We start from the raw sequence: 19,645 nt of genomic DNA, 5'->3' as shown, positions 1-19,645 counted from the left end.
GATCACGAGAGGTCACTTTCTGAAAACGTGAAAAATGCAACTTCCTCCTGTAGAGCGTTTGTCCAAATCTGCTGAAATGTTGTGGATATAACGTTTGAATAGTGGTGAACCAAAACTGGGCCTTCTTTAGAGTTTTCAGTTATGATGAAATATAGGCCATAGATCATATACATGGCTGAGGTATCATTAAGCTAATTGTTTCTAAAACAAGTACTAAATGACTGGTCCTATGTTAAGGCCTTTATAAAGGTGTAAAATGATACGGAAAGTCCAATCTTTTACTTTCGATTTCGTTCTGTCTCACATTTGTGTTTTTTTTTTCTTCTAACAGCTCCCAAAAAATAGCTTGCCGATGACCAAGTTGAGTGCTCGACTATTACGTAATTGCTATTATAGACAAAACGTTATCTCCAAGGATATTATAAAGCTCAGAGTTCAATCTACCAGCCAGCCAGTAACAACAGGTAACTCACTCTAAGCAATAATTAACGTATAGCATATATACTTCAGTGCGATTGTTATAAAACACACGCGTCTAAACGTAGTGTGTACTGCATACTATAGGCATATAAGCGTATTTCCCTATAGTACAGTGTAAAAGTGCGAGTCGGTCACGACTCACCAGGTCCTATATATATATATATATATATAAGCTACCACCTCTACAGCAGACACAATTGACCATTCGTGACGATATAAGGGTAATACTTTCGCAATGGGAGTTTTTAGGCAAGCGGTACTTGTTCTGACAACGGCTGTTTTGATCAGCTTTCTTCCATCCTTCTTCCGCACCTCTTTCCCTGTGCCGGAAATCTACGGTGTTGTTTCTCCGGGTTTTGAGGAAGTTGCTGAAGTTTTTAGGTGTGTACTCAAAATACTTATATGTCATCCATTATTCCCCAAAATATGCTTTAAATTCAAGTAACTGTATCATTCCTGCTAAAACGTCAACTTGCATTTGACTGCACCGTCAAAGCCATTTGCTTCTCTGATATTGAACAAAACGGTTCAATGTTTAATATTAAAATAGTTAGAACCTCGATACCGTGTACTTAAGTTTGACAATTGAAGCAATTTTGGGCACGCTAAAATTTCGGGCCAATACTGACTACCATTTTAGTTAGGATTGGATCTATAATTAAGGATCATGGATCGAGGCAGAACATTTAGTTTTGATTTGTCATAGTCAAAGAAAGAGCAAAAAAAAAAAAAGAAGAAAAACACTTTGAGAAGTAGTAACGTTTCTACATGTTTTCCGATTTGTTTTATTTATTTTGTTACCAGAGAATGATAAATTGGTAGTATCAATCCTGTGTACACGTCAAGGGGGTCCTGATACTGCAATCGTGCTACTAATTCTTCCGTTCGCCAGCCACATATAGGGGCCTATGCGTACGACTCCTACATGATATATCTTCCATATCTCTATAAAGCTACTACAAACCCTTCCCTCTTCACTCCCACATATAATTATAGACCTATTGTTGTGTTTTTTCTTATCGGGAGGTACCAGGCGAGTAACCAGGAATTTGCCAAGGGAGGGGCGAAACTATAGATTCGGCATTGCAAACTATCTAAGCGTAGCGCCACCATGAGTTGGCGCGAAACGTACAGGGAAATTTTGGCTGAAATGCCTCCCAGATCGCTGGAAATGGCACTTCCCAGGCCTTGTAAGTCATCTAAGTATTTTCTCTTTTGAAAATACTAGCGATATCATAAAAACATTAAAAACATTTAAAAAATTTGCTCAAGCTTATAGGGGGGGGGGCGGCTGCCTCCTTCGCCCCCCCCCCTTGGCTACGCGCCTGGGAGGTACCCCAGATTCCCCAGAAACCCTTACATGGGAGTAGACGTCAACTACCTCGAAGAAAGTGTTCGCATTCTTTCTTGACTGAACGAAAAAATTGCCCAACTGAACCGAGTGACATTAATGGAGGTGGTAGCACTTCCCCTGCCCCACCCCCACTCCCATTACGAAATCCACTAAGCCAAGAGAATAATTAAAAGTTGGCGGTTTTTTCTTTCAGGAAAAATTTCGAACTTGGTTGGGATAAGAGTGAAGGAGGATCCGCCTATGCGGTTTACTATAAAGGTGAAAAGGTGGTTGATCTGTGGGCCGGCTATGCAGACCAAGAAGCTAAACTGTTATGGAAGGAAGATACATTATCACTGATGTTCTCTACGACTAAAGGTGACTGTAACCAGATATGAAAACTTCTTCTTCAGTCCTTTTCTAACCCTTGTTATCACTTAACTAGTTCTCCTATCCATTGTCCTTCCCTGCCTGCAATTGTACAAAATGTTACTTTATCTACGCATGCATATTTGATTAGGGATTATAGCAGGGTTTCCCTAACTTTATCCCCCACGAACCCCCTGTGGATGTCAGAGTTGTCCACGAACCCGCAACTTTTCGAGACACGATCTGAGTCATTATTATACTATAATACGCAGTTATTTATCACATGCACGGTACGATACTACTATATGGCAACATATGCGTATGGAACGCGAAAAGAGTTTGTCGATATGTACGACTTTTGTACATTACTAAATTATATGATACGTCAGATTTTAGTTCAACAAAAAATACTTTAGTTTTGACTTTCAGAAAAGTCTCACGAATCCCCATGGGATTGACTCACGCACCCCCTGGGGGTTCATGCACCCCAGTTAGGGAACCCCTGGATTATAGCTCAATATTGGCAGTGATGGTTTGTCCAAGGACTGCTTTAAGTTAGTCGTTGGCTGAAAACCGAAAATACGTTCTAGAGATTCTCGTGCAACTGCAATAAGTACAGCTATACTTTGGGTCCCAACCATTAGTAGAATAAAGCCTGTTTACCACTCATGCTTCGGCGGCAAAATACTTAAAAGTAAAGAAAGCGAAATCGATGGTCTTCTATGATTTGTCAATTTATAGATGTTTCGCTCACTCATGGAAGCAAATAACTGCTGCCATATCTGTAAACTTTGTACGTGATCTATTTGTGTTTTAGGTCTGAGTGCTCTGGTGATAGCAATGTTAGCAGATCGGGGCTTGATAGATTTCAAGAAACCGGTTAAGGAGTACTGGCCAGAATTTGGTCAGAAAGGGAAGGAAAAGATCACCGTTGAAATGTTAATGGAACACGAGGTAGGTATAGATATACATATATATATATATATTTTTATATATATATTTATATATATATATATATATATATATATATATATGTGTGTATATATATATATATATGTGTGTGTGTGTATATATATATATATATATATGTATGTGTGTGTGTGTGTGTGTGACACCCAGCTTGTAAACACGACATCTCAAGATAGAAACGATCATTGTTCATACGTTAATGCGTCATATGAGGAGGAAGAACCCTATTGTTTTTGTGTAGAGGTCAGAGGTCATATGAGGTCACCAGAGGTAAAAAAAAAATTGTTAAAGTCTGTTGTAAGAAGTCATCGAAATCTCTATGCATTTTTTCATTCTGGTGATCCAATGCAGAAAAAGTTTGTGTGTGATAAATTACGATTATATATGCTTCATTGGTAGCAAACCTTTGACCTTAACTAACCATTACTTATAAAAGGTGCGAGTTCGAGAGAGACCAACGTAAAACAGATAATTCTGTACTTTCCAAGACTTTATCTTTCCTCCAAGAACACAATGGCGTACGCAAGGGGTCGGGTGGATAGGCGGCGGTTGGTCTTGGGAGCCATGCCCCACCCTACCGTTCCATCGTCAGTCGGGGGCAAATGGTTCAGTTGGGGGATTTTTTACATTCAGCCAGAAAAGAATTTATCACTGCTACGGGTGTAAAATCACAAGGTTGCAACCTCAGAAAACGAGTATTTATTAGCACAACTTAGCGAATAGAGCCCTTTAATTATTGGATCTAATTTATCGTCTAAGTATATATGTTTCAGAATGCACTATATGACGTCTGAGTATTCGATTGTTTGTCTTAAAAAGGACCCCGGAACCCCCAGTACAACGACCCAAGGGCCATACCCCCTCCTTCATGAAATAATTCTTCATTCTCCTCTGGCTGTTCCTTATAAGTTAAGCCCCTATGCCGAAATGAGTCGTTGGAGGGTGGGGGGGGGGGTGGACCCGAACCTTTGAAATCCTGTGCCCGCGAGTGTAAGGGCAATTATAGTTTCTGACAATTCCATGCACAAAGGCAGCTTGATTTTACGTGCAGAGATATTGGATGCATATTGTTGCTGTCATCATTGGTTAAATGCCTGCATGGTGTATTTAGGTGCTACAAATTTGTCTTACCAAGGTAACAGCAACTTGTATGAAACCTGGATATATAGTCCATTTATTCCTTTCCTTTCAAAACGAACGTCCATATATATGCCGTCATGCAACTGCTTAACAATATCATCTAAATGTGTCTTAACGTCTATATCTTTCCGTACATGAAATATACAAAGCGAAGCGGCCGAATTCGTTATATACAAATATATCAGAGTTAATAAGCAAGTTGTAGCCAAGTTAGTTTGTTGGTTAAATAAAGACTCATTCCCTTCTTACAGAGCACAAAATGTGATATATAGTTTAAATATAATGTTTTTTTTTTGTTTTTTAAATAACCCCTCTGCATGTGGTTTTATATTCCTAACTCGGTGTAGTTATTATAATAGACATGCATTGAACATACATATTAATTAATTTTTCGATAATAATTGTATAGTGCTTTTCTCATCAATATAGGCAGGGCTTCCTGTAGTATATGATGGCATCACATTTGATCTTTTGAGGGATACGGAAGCTTTAGACCGGGCATTGGCCCTTAGTGAACCTCTCTGGGAGCCGGGGACTGCCCACGGATACCACGCATTATCCATTGGTCTCTTCGCTAGTGCTCTTGTCCGTCGGGTGGATCCCAAGAATCGAACTTTGGGACAATTCTTTGCTGAAGAAGTGGCTGATGTGTTCGGTGAGTATTATTTAAAGGGATAGACTGTCTTGTCAAAGAAGGAGAAGAGAGATGGAGAGAGAGATAATGATGAGGATATAAGGGAAACTTTCATTAAAGAGTGTATACTATTGTTATACCGTATTACAGGTATTGATGCGTTTATCGGGACACCGTCGGATCAGTATCACCGTCTCAGTCGGCCTATACATGTCCAGCCGTCATTGTTGGACAACATTCACGCCTTTTCTACAAATCGGTTTTATAGATATATCTTCCTCACTTCGTTATTTCAAAGTCCTTCATTCGCACTGCTAATGGACATCATGAAAAATTGTGGTGAAGTTTGCGAGGTGAGTTAAAGATATCCTTGTTTACATATTTAATCAGTATGTCACCATGAAACCATGTGAGCAGCCAAAATTGTTCGAAAAAGTGTAAATATTAAATACCGTTCAAATAAATGCTAAAGCAAAATGTTAAACCCAGCTTAAGAGTTCCTTTTTGGGGCTTTAGAAACTTCGTGGTCATTTTAGGCAAATTAAGCAAATTTTTTTCCCTGAATAATCCTTTCAATAATCTCCACCACGAATCCCTCGCATGAAACACAAACCCGAAGTAGTAAAAGAGATCATACAATTAAATATAAATTAAATCACTAAGAGGAAGGTTGGATGGGGAAAAGGTAAAAACTTGACTGTTGACATGCATCTCGCACCGTTGCTTAGTCTGTCAAATATTTAACATATTGGTGGGCAAACTGGGCCAAAAATATCACGAGCCCGGATGAAAGGTATATTATTTGATGTTATATTAGGTTTCTTTTTACGCTGCTCTCTAATAGTGGGAGCGCCATGTGGATCCAGACATCATTCGCCTGGAATTACCCGCTGCTAACGGTGTAGGCACCGCAAGAGGTATAGCCAAGCTGTTTGGAATCATGGCTAATGGTGGAGAATATGATAATAAGACTTTAATCTCGAGAAGATTTCTAGATGAATACAAATACGATAAACGGGAACTAACTGGAGATTTAGTTCTATGGGATATGCCAATTAGATGGAAATACGGAATGCATGTAATACCGGAAGTCGGACAGGTGAGTGGCGTCATATTGACAACCGATCTACTCAAATCGATCTATCGACAGTTAATCTGGACAGAGAAATGCCTCCTGGTTCTCCTCTTGCCTTTCCACCCTACCCTACCCACCCTACCTTACCACCACGTCCGTCCCCTTCCCCTTCCCCTACTACCCCTCTCCCTTCCCTCCCCTCCCCTCCCCTCCAACACCCCTCCCCACGGGTTTCATTTTATAGTTTCAAGAGGGAGTATGTCGCCGTCGCACTACTCACGATTCAAATACTATACGGAGTGATTTTGTTCTGACGTCACTACAGACGTCGTATTCGAAACAGGGTAAAGGGAAATAAGAAATGTCATATCCACAGTCTGTCAATTTGAAAAACAAAGTAAATTGGACAATGTTGTTGAAGTTGTGATCCCAGTGAATTTAGGCCCAAAGGGTCCTCACTCCTCCTTCATTTCCGAATCTCCACCAGTTAAACGAAAATCCAGAGTTACAGGCGAGGAATCCCTCCAGACGACATTGACGAATAGTAACTATACGAAGGCCATTGGGATTTGATCTGAGCGGGCAAATCATAAAATTACTTCAAAACTTCTCGACAAATAAGATAAGAATCATGGAAACAAATTCCATTACAAATATTAGCAGGGCCCTTGAAGTTTACAAATATTACTTTATTTGATTTTTTTTTTATTTCCGCAAAGAAGAGGGTTACTCGGTTAGCCGGGGCTATTCTTCCCCGAGGCCCCCATCAGTTACAAAATGTATGAAACATAAAATAGTTGAAAGTATGACAGTAAATGAGTAAACGTGCAGTATCTATTCAAAAGAAAGAAAACTAAGAGCTTACAAAAGTTGACTAAAAATGGGAACAAATGATGAGGTTAAGATCATAAACAAGAAAACCAAGCAGATGAAGCGATAAAACAACAATAAGACACTAAACAGGGTGATATAAATATCCATAATTAAAACTTTAACACGGTTTATGATTGCAGCACTCTTTACATTGCTGGGGAGATTGTTCCATTCTTTTGCCCCAATATAAGAAAACCGCCTTTTATTTAATTCGGTTCTCCCTCGGACATGTACAAGGGTAGCGAGGAAGCTGACCTTAGAGTACTTTCGAAAAAGCATTGCCGAATACGACAAACAAATAACAGGAATGCATTCGTCGTTAACAACGGCGCCCTCGTCAATTATACACGCCATGATTCTGGCCGTTCTGGCCGTGACAATAGCTTGTAAACATATCCTTGTAAAATATAAAAGGAAATTTTAAAGTATGCTTACCCCTGACCAAACTTCTTCCCCCATCTGAGAGGGGAAACCTTTTCGTAAATATTGCTCTTCTGTTTTGCAGGAAATGAATCTGTTTGGTTCTGCTGGTCTTGGAGGACAGATTGGATACGCTGACCCTAACAAGAAGATCGGTTATGGGTTCGTTAGCCGATACTTATCACCCCAAGGACTCGCTTTCATTGATCCTAGATCAAAGTATCTCCAAGAAAGTGTTCTGCGTGCCGTTAAAAAGATTGAAAATCAATGATAAATATATACATTTATATATATATATATATGAAAATCGTAATGAGTTGGAAAATCAAGAACAGTGAAAAAACTTCCAGCCTCCACCGGGATTCGAACCCGGGCCTCCCGCTTTGTACGCGGACACCCCAACCAACCAGGCCATGGACGCTGATTGTATGTCCAAAGGTTCTAAACCGGTAAGGAAGGTCGCAATTCCACTGTAGGCGTTTGTCACCTGTATCGAACAATACTAGTTCTGTCTCCGGTGACATATTTTGCCTTACTCTAGAGATCAAACATGATGCCAACCAACTCGAAAATAATTTGTGATTCATAAAGCCGGATCTCGAAAGAGATACTTTGAACAGACTCCATTTCATATATATATATATATATCTATATGTATATATATATATATATATATATATATATATATATATATATATATATCTATATCCATAAGAGTGACTATAATATGACTATATAGCATATAAATTGAACAATATTGATAAACCTTTAAATGTGGGTCTCCCTACACGTGGCTGGGAGTGAGGATGCATCGCCCTCTAATAATATTGACAGTTCTGACTTTCAAATTGATCTGACTACTGCCTCCTCCTCATCTAACCCCCCCCCCCCCACCCTTTCATCTCAAACCTGTTTCGTGATCCCTGTTCTGCAATTACGTCAAACGTTGTGATATGAAGTTAGGGACGTTCCCTCTGTTATCTTATTGGTCTTGAACAAACAGAATTTAACAATATGTTGCGGCACATTGGATGAATAAATGCAGCCTTGGTGTTTGCTCCTTGTTTTGATTTGGGCTATCTTGGTTCAGTTTATTAAGAATCATCTGAGTATATTGTACCCAGTTGGGACAATGGAATCATAATCTCTTGTCACGCTTCAAAGCACTTGTTTTGCGAACAGTATATGAATGTCCCGTGGTTTATCAAATGCATCTTAGGAAGGTCCATACTGTTAACGCGAGCGCTTTGAATCATGATATTAGAGACTAGTTTATAGAGAGGTACTAAAATCGGACAATAATTGACACAACTGTCTGAAATACTGTCATTGCACAATGTGTATGCATGTTTAATATTCGCTACTTTCTTACATCGAACATCCGGGAGAGTGCATGACGTCATATCGACATATAGGAACCCTAAATAACTTATATAATGTCGTTGATAGTTGGAAGTATAATTCTTATAACAACAAAGTAAACGTTGTCACGCATATTCACAAGTCCTTATGTGGGGATCTCGCATGTCGCCACATAAGGACTAGCGCAGATCGTTAGTCCTTATGTGGCGATATGCGAGTATCCACATAAGGACCAACGAACTGCGTTAGTCCTTATGTGGCGATATGCGAGTATCCACATAAGGACCAATGGACTGCTTTAGTCCTTATGTGGCGATATGCGAGTATCCACATAAGGACTTGTGAATATTGTCGGTATTGGCGGTCATTATGTGGCAGTGTTAGGATCGCATGATAAGTAAAATGTCCTTAGTTATTATGTGGAGGTGCTGTTAGTGCCATATAGGGACTTAAATTGTTCTTGGTCATTATGTGGCGATAAATTGTGTTCACATAATGACTTAGGTTTACGTAATTTGTTTCTGCATTTTTGTCGGTTTTGGTGTTCCATACAAGCATGCTGGAGCTATAATATTGTTTATATTTCGGTACCGAGTAATTAATCCATTTGGATCCACAAAGATTCGTCTCCAAGTCACTTTTTGATGCATATATAGATATATATGCCAAACTTGGTGTACAGTTTTTGGGACCATCTGGATCCAAAATATTCCGGGAACATTTTTAGGCCGAGTGGGCCCTAATTTTATATCCACCTCAAATGCATTTTGGGACACATTCTCTGGGCCCGAATTTGTGGGGCCCAATGTTCTTTGATAATTTTGACCCACAACTTTTTTGGGTTTCAATTTTTTGAGCAAGTATGTTTTTGTGCCAATATGTTGGGACTATTTAGGCGCAAAATGTTATTAGGCCCAATTTTTTGGGGGGAGGTTCCAGTTTTAAAATGACAATAACTCCACAACCTTAAATCGGATTGTATCCAAACTTGGAAAAAAGTTGTTGGTTAATAGCAGGTACCCGTGGGCCTATATCTATACTTCGCTGTTTTTAAAAAAACTTAACCAATCTAATGACTAAATTGCTCTGTTGTGTGATCTTTTAGTATCAATAGCATGAAATCAACCCAAATCTAACCGTTATCATCAAATGGGCGGGGTTGGGATGGAATTTGTCATACCCCCATCACCCCCCTCCACCAGTGAAAATGAACACCCCTTTGTACAGTTGTAATTACAAACCAAATTGTCGCTTTTGTTGGTTTACGTTTCCAAACTCGTTTCTCGTCCGACAACACCACTTGGCAACATTGTGAATTTACGCATGATATAAAAATAAAGTTAACGGTATGACACTATATAATAATAATCGTAGATATCATAAATTAATCAATTGGAAATACCCCTAAAGCGTCTGATGATGATATCAAATGAATTACTGATATCAGCAAATAATATTTCCGAATTGTTGATGTACGAATTTATGTGATGATATAGGAGTAAGTATAGCATGACAACTACAATTCAACAGGAACTTTGTGACTTGTACAGTTTCTTCATAGCGCCATCTAATTTGTCGTATTACTTACAGAGTATGTGTGTCGCACCCACATTTCTGAATTAATTGCTTCATTGACTTACACACTAAATTGGTCGCTTTCCGGGCAGAAATAGCATCGATAGAAGTTTTCAACTGACATGTCCTACCCACTATCATCAGAGGCGTCGGAAGCTGTTTGGGATTGGTACGGCAGATCAGAGAGTGGCCATCTATCATAATTATCGTGGGGCGTTTGGTAGGCCAAACTACGCTACGCGCCACCATGGTTGGCGCGTAGCGTAATGGAGAAAATTTTGAAAAAATGCCTCCCAGATTGCAGGAAATGGCACTTCCCGAGCTTGAAAACAAGACCCCTGCCATGCCAGAGTAGTCACATTTAGCCTACTTGCCGTCATTATTATTTGCCATGGCATCAGTTTTTGCCATTTTTTTTCTTAGTCCTACTTTTTTTGCCCTCTTTTTTGGCGCCGTGAATATTGGTCCGGCGTTCGCCGGACCTGCCGCACCGGCTCCGACGCCCCTGATTATGATAGCTGATGGCTCGGGCTATCAAAACACATGCATCCTTTTGCCACCATGACCGTTTCGATTTTGAGCTAGAAGAGCTCAAAGTTTAGCACAGTGCTCCCCAGCCCATCTGCCAGCTCTCGTTGCCGCGGAATCTTCTTGTTTCACCCAAGATTTCGAAAATGCCTTAAATCAACTTCATCCCTCCAGATTTTTAGACCATCGGTAGTTTATATCGTCCTCTTCAACATCCGAGCATCAAAAAGAATGATGATGACTCAAAAATTGCCAAATATATCAATAGGGCCTACAGTTGGTCTCTTTAGGGCTATTCCGACAATGGTTAACCTCCACGGACGTGTACTACTATAATTGTGGTGTGATACCTATATACCTATATATATACCTTTATATTAAATAGTTTATACTATATACTTGAAACTATATCCCTATATACCTATACCGCTATATACCTATGTACAGTGGCGTAGCTAGGATTTTTTGAGTGGGGGGGCCATGGGGGGGCTGTTCTTTCTTGTGGGGGGGCCGGGTTACTATCTGAGCGGAGCGCCACCTTGGTTGGCGCGGAGCGTACAGAGAAAATTTGAGATTTCAGCACCCCCCCAGATCGCAGGAGATGGCACTTGTGAGGCAAAATAGCAACCAAAAAGATGGGCAACTCTGGTGACAGAAATGCAAATTTTTTTTTTCTCTTTCATGCTGACTGCCCTTGCCAACTCAGCCAGACTTTTAACTTGAGTGAAGTTGACATCAAAGGCGTACGGGACCATTTCAGTTTGGGGGGGGGGGCAGAACTTATTGTGCCCGAAAGTTCCCGTGACACTATCTAAGCGGAGCGCCACCATCGGTTGGCGCGTAGCGAACAAGAAAATTTTTGGCACACAATGCCTCTCAGATTGCCGGAAACGGCACTTCTGAGGCCTTGCAAGTTGCATCTAAACATTCTTTATTTTATAATCTCACGTTTTAGAAATTTACAGTTCCCCAAAAATTTGGTAAATTCGAAGAAGAAAAAATGGTAACATCACTTTGAAGGGGAAAAATGGGACAGTATATTTTTTAAGCTGCTATATTTAGTTACCTTATTTATTATTTTAACACAGTACTCAGCTACCCCCAGAAAAACATTGTTCAACGACACGTAGGCGGGATAATGTCGCTGTGTCGGGTGAGACTGCAATTTTTCTCACAAAAAAGTATAAAATATAACAAAGAATATGGTAAACATGTACTTCTAGGCTTGTAGACACTCCCCCCCCCCCCCACCATCCATGAAAAAGAAAATGTTTCTTTTATACACTCATGTCGGGAATATCCAGGTCAAGGGCGGCGGAAGCACTTTTAATCTGGGGGCGGGGGCACCGACATCGAAGGGCACTTTGCAGAAATTCGATTGGACTGATGCAGCGTTATATTCAGTACCCTTTATAACTCTTATTGTATTATCTTATTTGTGTATACACATCACTCCATCAACGTCCCCCGCCCCCCCCCCCCCTCAAGTAAAATATGCATACTAGCACTGCAATATCCAATGCGCAAATTGGGAAACAAGGAACAAGTTTTCTTTTGAGACAAAATGAGGTGAAATCATGCTAGTTGCTAATGTGGAATCTTCCGAATTAGAGTTTTTTTCTTGTTAATATCTTAACAAATTTTTTCCATTCGAAAATGCTTTGAGTTTGACTCACAGAAATTCGTAAAAAGTCACGGGCTTAGCCAGGATTTGCAAAGTTGTATGCACGGCTATCTGAGCGGAGCGCCACCATCAGTTGGCGCGGAGCGTACTTTTAAAAAAATTTTGGTTTTACAAACCCCTCAGATGGCCGGAAACGGCCCTTCCCGAGTGTTCATTCTGGTTCCCTGGCCTCTTGCTAACTTGAGGCACCTCAATTTTTATGTAGAAAAAAGGCACATTTCTAACCTGAGGAAAAGTGGGGGAGGGGCACGTGCCCCCTTTTTCCCCCGGTTCCGCCGCCCTTGGTCCAGGTATACAATTGACTAGTTAGAAGAAAAAAAATTGATCGTGCAAAAAGCGTGGTAGCCCAGATGAACTGCGCTTACGGTGGTGTTACACGGAAATATTCGGGCATCATGATGCTAAATAAAGAAAATCATGGAATTGTCGGACAAAAATTTGAAAAAGATTCGGGCAAGCTACTGCATATTTATATATATATATATATATATATATATATATATATATATATATATATATATATACATATATATATATATATTTCAAGAGGACAAGAAATTCGGGCAAAAGTCCTGAAAAATTCGGGCAGCCTCTTAGGCTGCCCGAATTTTTCAGGACTTTTGCCCGAATTTCTTGTCCTCTGGAAATTTAGGGGGCAGTCTGCCCCCCTGCACCCCCGCCTCGTACGCCTATGGTTGGCATCATTTGTTGTTTCAAGGTGTCAAGGCCTTTCTCCCAACTCAAACCCCTGTGGTCTACGGTAGGTTTGCAGGAAATGCCCACATGTGGACTTAAATAGCATTAGAGGAAGGGGATGGAAGACTAACACGCATCGATGTTTCGGTAATGGTCCACATTGGTGGCTCGGTGCTAATTAGGCCATTTATTGGGTTTCTTGAGGCAGCTGTCATCAGAATCTGGGTTTTTGTGCCAATCGATGACCGATAACATGTATTGGTAGATATCGATATCGCGCAGCACATGCACAAGGTTCGTGGTGTATGGTCGCAACCGTCGCATCGACAATTGCCATGCCATGCTGTATGACCATTCTCATGATTACTACAGATATTGTATTATTCTTATTCTGCCAGATGCAGACGAGAAAATTGTGTAACTCTATTTCCCAAATTATTGAACAAAAAATATTAGTGAATCCCACTGATGAGTTTTTTTTTTTTTTTTTTTTTACAATTTTTTTTTTTACATTTTTTTTACCCCATTCCCAGTGGGGGGGGCCAGTGGGGGGGGGCCAGTGGGGGGGCCAGCCGATTTCATGGGGGGGCCCCGGCCCCCCCAGGCCCCCCCGTAGCTACGCCACTGCCTATGTACCTATTTACTTCATACTTTTGAATCCTTATTTTTGTATCAAGTATTATTGTGAGATATCTACAATATTCAATCCTTTATATCATATCTCGTATCATGGGTGTAATTCTGCGAGACTAGTACCTACACTGTTCAATCATTGATTGTATCTCTTCGTATCTCTAAATATATAATAATATCAGACATATGCAGTATCCCGAGAACGAGGTTATCCCGACCGTTCTTCAGTGTTCCTAATCCCGTTCATAATTGGTTATATACCGGGTATATTTCTTTCTTTAATACCCCATTAACAAATAGAACCATACCTTTCCATCGATCGGAAGGTATAGCCTATACTCGCAATACATTGTATCCTAGTTATTGCACAAATTTGCTGCTACTCGAGCAGACAGCTCCCGGTTGTAGCAAGCAATTATAGCATATACCAACGCGCTATAGATAGCGATAGGTTACGTATATTCGATGTTCGCTCATGATCTCTCCATGAACGATTAAAAACTTCAGAGTTCAATCTGCTAGCCACAGCTCTGCCGAGGAACACGTTCCATGGATGCCTATAACATGGGCTTCAATGTGTTTATGAACAAGAGCAGTAATTACGCTGCAGAAACTCAGCTATAAAAGTTTCTATTTGATAAACATGTTTTGATTGGCAATATTTCTAAGCAGTTTATCCATTTGTTGTGTGCGACAAATATAAGACATAGGAGAGATAACGATGTCTTTTCCTTTCCTCCCATCTCCTTATTTCCGTTGGCATTATGCTCCTTCTTAGCAGACATATTTTACGCAATAGATCGTTGTACTTATCATAGGGATATGTGCTCACACGTCGGCACCGGGCGGCTGCGCCCAGCAGTTCTGAATGCAGCCCAGCACAAACAGTATTTTAAACATTTCTGCCCCGCACTTTTTTTTATGATAATTTAACAAATTTTACCATAACCCAAATCTGGGAGAATACATGGCACAGAATAGGAAAATAGCACCACCTAAGCATATACTTCATGTGCAAAATTTGTCCAGTGGGGAGGGAGGGAGAACCCTCTCCCAGGGATGTGGATCACACTACCGCACAATCTGCCCGGCACTCAAATATTCCTGAGCACATCCCTGACTTATATCTGGGGATAAACTATGCCCCATTGCAAAAACAAAGAACCAACAGTATACGCACTTCGTAGTTTTCATTCATGCAATCCCAGAAAGAAAATGTCAATAATAATTTATACATACAAATATTACCCTGATAAATCTTCTAAAATGTTGCGGACATCACGTTTGAATTGTGTTAACCCAAAATTGCTCACGAACATTGCACCCATACAATAATAGAACGACCTGTAACTTATTTACAATCGACTTACCACAGAGAATCGTTATAGAGCGTAATCGGGATCGGCTCCAACAATATAGGTCATTCTCACATGTCTTATTCTACATGCACACAAACTGTGAAAAAGTTCAATTTGCAAATCTGCCAAGTAGTCCTTTTACAGAGAATGACATCGAACTAGATAGGAAACCTGAATAACAAGTCAATATTGGAATTGATCAAGTCTCCCACGTGTGGAATTATTTCCCAAAATGACGGGAAAATTAAGATCGAAGACATTTTGCTACTCACATGAAAACTCATACTATAGTCAAGAATAATAAAAAGTCGAAAAACAAATTTCATGATCATCATTGCATATAATCTGTGGCCTATATACATTTCATCATAACCGAAAACTCTACAGAAGGCCCTGTTTTGGGCCTTCACATAACGACAAAAATATTTTTCCCGAACAACTTTGGTTCAACACCATTCAAACGTTATATCCACAACATTTCAGCAGATTTGCACAAACGCTCTAAGAGGAGTTGCATTTTTGGCGTTTTCAGAAAATGAACTCCAGTGACCTCAAATGACCTTCAAACCTAGAAAATATGATCACATGTTTGAAAACATAACTCATACAAACCACTCACGAGTCTCACGGCAAGTTCAGCCAAATCGAATGAAAAATGACGAAATTAAAGGATTGGTTCAAGTGTCTGACATGTCTATCCTGAATGAAAGAGCTTAAAAAGACAAACAGAATAGTGAAGAAACTACCATGATAGCATTCTCGTTAAGGAGATATCACACTTTGAAGATTTCAAAATTTCTTTGCAAATGACTGGTGTAGAAGGACTAACTGTTAGGGTGTGATGTCACATCCTCACTTCCTTAACATGTGTCAATATATTTCATTAAACAATAATTACATTTTTTTTCACAAATCTAAAAAAAATATTATCAAACATTCTTCAGATGTTAAATCTCAAATACTTCCCTTGACACATATGAGATCTCCTGACGTATCTTTTGGTTGTAAGTCATAAAATCTTACAAAATATTTTAATAAAATAGCAAAGACTTTTCAGGAATGTGAGGATATGACGTCACAGCTAGTCTGATTTCAGCAGTTTCTACACAATCAGATAAAACTTTAAACTTGAATATCTCCTAAACGGAAAAAGATATTTGAATCATTTCTTCACTATTGGGTTTCTTTTATTGCCCTCTTTCATATAAGATAAACATTTGTGACACCTGAACTAATCCTTAAATGGCAGTCATTCAAACACGGTTGCAAAAGTTACAGAAAGCTTTCTGCTGAGCTGAAAACCACGAGTAGCCTACGTCTACCACACGAAATCTGCATGTGTTGTATATACTCCTGCATGTATGTGCATAGCGGTGTAATTTGACACCACTATACTGCTTCCGTTAGAGTGCCTTTACAGAGAAAGGAACTCAAGTTTGTATCAACTGATACGTCCTTAACTACATTTGAAGTAAAACATTTCATCCGTATCGCTAGTTCGGACGTACACTCCACTTCGACCTTCGACCTTCGACTTTGACCGTTCAACACGACGAACTAACAATTAACTCCAACGTTATAACCGCGTTATTTATTTCGATCGGATAATGCCCATCAAGTTGGGAAATGTTCCTATCCGACCGCTATCGATTTATTTTATTTGATGACTTTTGTATAAGAACCGCATTTCCGTTTTTATTTCGGACGATCTAATCTTTTTTCGTATTTTGCGAAGGATCTCATTTCGCAACATTCTTTTAATCGTATATACGATGGATGGATCCCATATTTTCTAATTTACTGTTTTCTGTGAAGTTCATCCGCAACGGACCGACGCAACGGATCTGACCTGGGTTTTAGTATTGCTGCGCTAGAACGAACTGGTGAGTAATAATTTCGTTTATATGCAGTTACAAATAATTTAAAGGCTTTCACGGTCTGCAGGTGGCTACTGAGCCAGACCCTAATATTTAACACTTATATTAATATATATATATATATATATATATATATATATATATATATATATATATATATATATATGCTATTATAACGATCATATAGTCAGTCCATAGATCTGCTATATAAGCCTCCGTATACGTAATGGGTATTTAAAGCAAGCGGTACTTGTATTTTTAGGCAAGCGGCAACGCATATTGCTTTGAGGGTATATCAGTGGACTCTGTTGTTTCTCCATTTCTAATATCTCGATCCAAGACGGATATGAATATCAGACAAGTATCGCACCCATGCATGTTATACACTTCGAATTAGCACTTAGTGTATATTGAGTCTTATTGACAGTATAAAGAATTGTTTCTATCAGATAGAATTTATTCTTACTGTCGGTATAAATTCCTATAAAGGCTATAAGCATGATATCAGAGAACATGCAGTGTAGGTGGCAATATATGATATCACTGGAAAATTAAATTAGAAATTTGCCATCGAACCAGTGCTGTGGCCGAGTGGATTAAGGCGGTGGCATTTGAAGCAATGAGGCTTAGCAATTGGGAGGTTCGGGGTTCGATCCCCGGCGGGCCATAGTAATTACTTATGGTGGGTTTTCCCATCTGAAATGACTTTCTAAATTGAAAATGTTCAAAATTGAGTTGAACTGTTGAATTGGAAGCCACCCGACATGTAATTAAGTTGTAACCCATAAGCCCTTGTGGGTTTCTGACACATTTGTGGTCGCTTAAGCGTCGTAAACATAACTGCTGATTATTATTAGGCCTTTTATATAAACCAGTGCATGATTAAAATTCGATTCCAACCTAAATCGTGCATAAAGGAGACATGGCGTTATGTCAACAGAGGGCCGCGGAAGATTTTCACATACATAATGTCCATAGGCGTAGGAGCCTCATTTGATTTAGGGGGGCTGTAACGACTTGCCCGAAAAATATAACCAAAATTTTTCGCGCGTTCCACATGTTAATGTGCATGGCATTCATCGCTTATTACATCACATGCCAATAACATTAAATCATTGTTCGTGTTATTACCCTTCCATATTGGTTATAATTATTGGGGAAGTCGTTACAACAATAATGATAATAATATAAGCTTAACTATTGAAAAACACATTGCAAATTCTTCTTCTTTCAGTAGGTGCCAGTGGCGGGGCTAGGGGTATTGGTCAGGGGGAGAGAATGGTCTGTAGGGGCGTTTTCGACACTTTCTAAGCGGAGCCCCACCACCGGTTGGCGCGGAGCGTGCACACATTTTTTGAGTAAAGATACTCCCTAGATCGCCGGAAATGACCCTTTCCAGGCCTAGCTAATTTGCCGATAAACGAAGAATTAATAGGTGTTATCGCCATTTGTCAGAAAATTGCACCAACAAAATGTGACAAATGTCAATAGGTATTTGAGAGCGCAATAAAAGAGGCAATTATCGCGAATAAGTAGAAAGTGGTAAAAAGCTAAAAAGGGCGCCAGCAGTCCATTTGAGTCCGACAGGGGGGCATCCGCCCCCTCTGACTGTATGGACGCTCCGCCACTGGGAGGTGCCCGAAAATTTCTCAGCATATTGCCCGAATTTTCACCAAAAAAATTGAAAAACACATTGCAAATTATTCTTCTTTCAGTAGGTGCTCGAAAAATTCTCAGCATATTGCCCGAATTTTCACCAAAAAATTTAAAAACACATTGCAAATTATTACTCTTTCAGTAGATGCCCGAAAAATTCTCAGCATATTGCCGAATTTTCACAAAAATAATAAGTTGGGGGGGGGGGGGCTGCATCCCCCAGCCCCCCGCCTCCCCATGCCTATGATAATGTCATTGAAAGAGGAAAACACTGAATGCTTTCACAGCAAATAAAAGTATCACATGTATCCGTTGGAGTTCAAAAGACTATATATTTCGGTACCGAGTAGGCCTAATAAATGAACCCGACTAATGGGACCGTCTCAACATTTCGTCTGCCGGACACTCCTGTAAACACAACAATGGCAAAACTGAGAAACGATTAGTTCGATTTTGGGTACAAACTTGTCAACCCCACATGTTGTTATCTCGAAAACGGTTCATAGGAATTGAAAGCAATTTTCACAAGGATGCGTAAAATGTGCTCCTTTTTCATCAGTCAAAAATCAGTTTTCACCGTAACTATCTTTTTAAAATAGACGTTGTCGGTAAAACGACGAACAGTTTTAAAACTTGTTCTACGGGGAGCTAGTTGCCTTTGAAGTGGATCCTACTGTGATCGAAATGTTACCTGAGCTATTATTACAATATATTACTTCCGTGGTCGGAACTGAAATACTGTGATTTGCATATAGTTCTCTGACGCACATGTGTGCAACCGAACTAATATTGCGAGTGACAGGTGACGTTCTTTGAGCTTGTGACTGAGTAAACATGTGAGCAAGATCAAGAGAGATAAGTTAGGCTACGCGGTAATGTGTTATGTTAAACTTAACGATCTCCCTTCCTGGCATGTAAGTAAGCGTTTTCATTTGAAAAAGTAACGTAATACATAAAGAAAACTAGGCCTCGTTCCCAGTCTT

The 19,645-nt window shown here is 39.8% G+C and overlaps 2 protein-coding genes and 1 long non-coding RNA gene across 6 annotated transcripts in view; 2 read left to right on the top strand and 1 right to left on the bottom strand.

Annotated features, from left to right (window-relative positions):
* Positions 1–331: 331 nt before the first annotated feature.
* On the top strand, positions 332–8,001 carry LOC139959740 (beta-lactamase domain-containing protein 2-like). 2 transcript variants are annotated; one of them, XM_071957566.1, is made up of 7 exons: positions 332–464; positions 2,028–2,191; positions 3,000–3,136; positions 4,721–4,946; positions 5,076–5,278; positions 5,770–6,024; positions 7,379–8,001. In XM_071957566.1, exons 2-7 carry the CDS (start codon positions 2,173–2,175, stop codon positions 7,562–7,564), a joined length of 1,026 nt encoding a protein of 341 aa, XP_071813667.1. In that variant the 5' UTR covers positions 332–464; positions 2,028–2,172; the 3' UTR covers positions 7,565–8,001. The 2 variants fall into 2 exon arrangements, with proteins under 2 accessions (XP_071813667.1, XP_071813665.1); XM_071957564.1 differs by lacking the exon at positions 332–464 and adding an exon at positions 485–861.
* Positions 7,945–16,351, bottom strand: LOC139959741 (uncharacterized). The gene is made up of 2 exons (XR_011790215.1): positions 13,767–16,351; positions 7,945–11,195 (listed from the first exon to the last, which is right to left on the bottom strand). It is a non-coding gene; the product is annotated as an uncharacterized lncRNA (long non-coding RNA).
* Positions 16,352–16,874: 523 nt separating this feature from the next.
* Positions 16,875–19,645, top strand: part of LOC139959738 (H(+)/Cl(-) exchange transporter 7-like) — a 29,664-nt gene continuing 26,893 nt past the window's right edge. The window contains exon 1 of one of the 3 annotated variants that reach the window (XM_071957561.1): positions 16,875–17,012. The gene's annotated coding sequence lies outside the window, so the exon portion shown is untranslated. Of the gene's footprint in view, positions 17,013–19,264; positions 19,581–19,645 lie in introns of those variants that run through there. The other 2 variants (XM_071957562.1, XM_071957560.1) reach the window with 2 other exon arrangements.

Source organism: Apostichopus japonicus, chromosome 19 (assembly GCF_037975245.1).
Source record: "Apostichopus japonicus isolate 1M-3 chromosome 19, ASM3797524v1, whole genome shotgun sequence".
NCBI lineage: Eukaryota > Metazoa > Echinodermata > Holothuroidea > Aspidochirotida > Stichopodidae > Apostichopus > Apostichopus japonicus.
The sequence above is the reverse complement of the archived record's forward strand: the minus strand, read 5'-3'. Positions and strand labels throughout refer to the sequence as shown.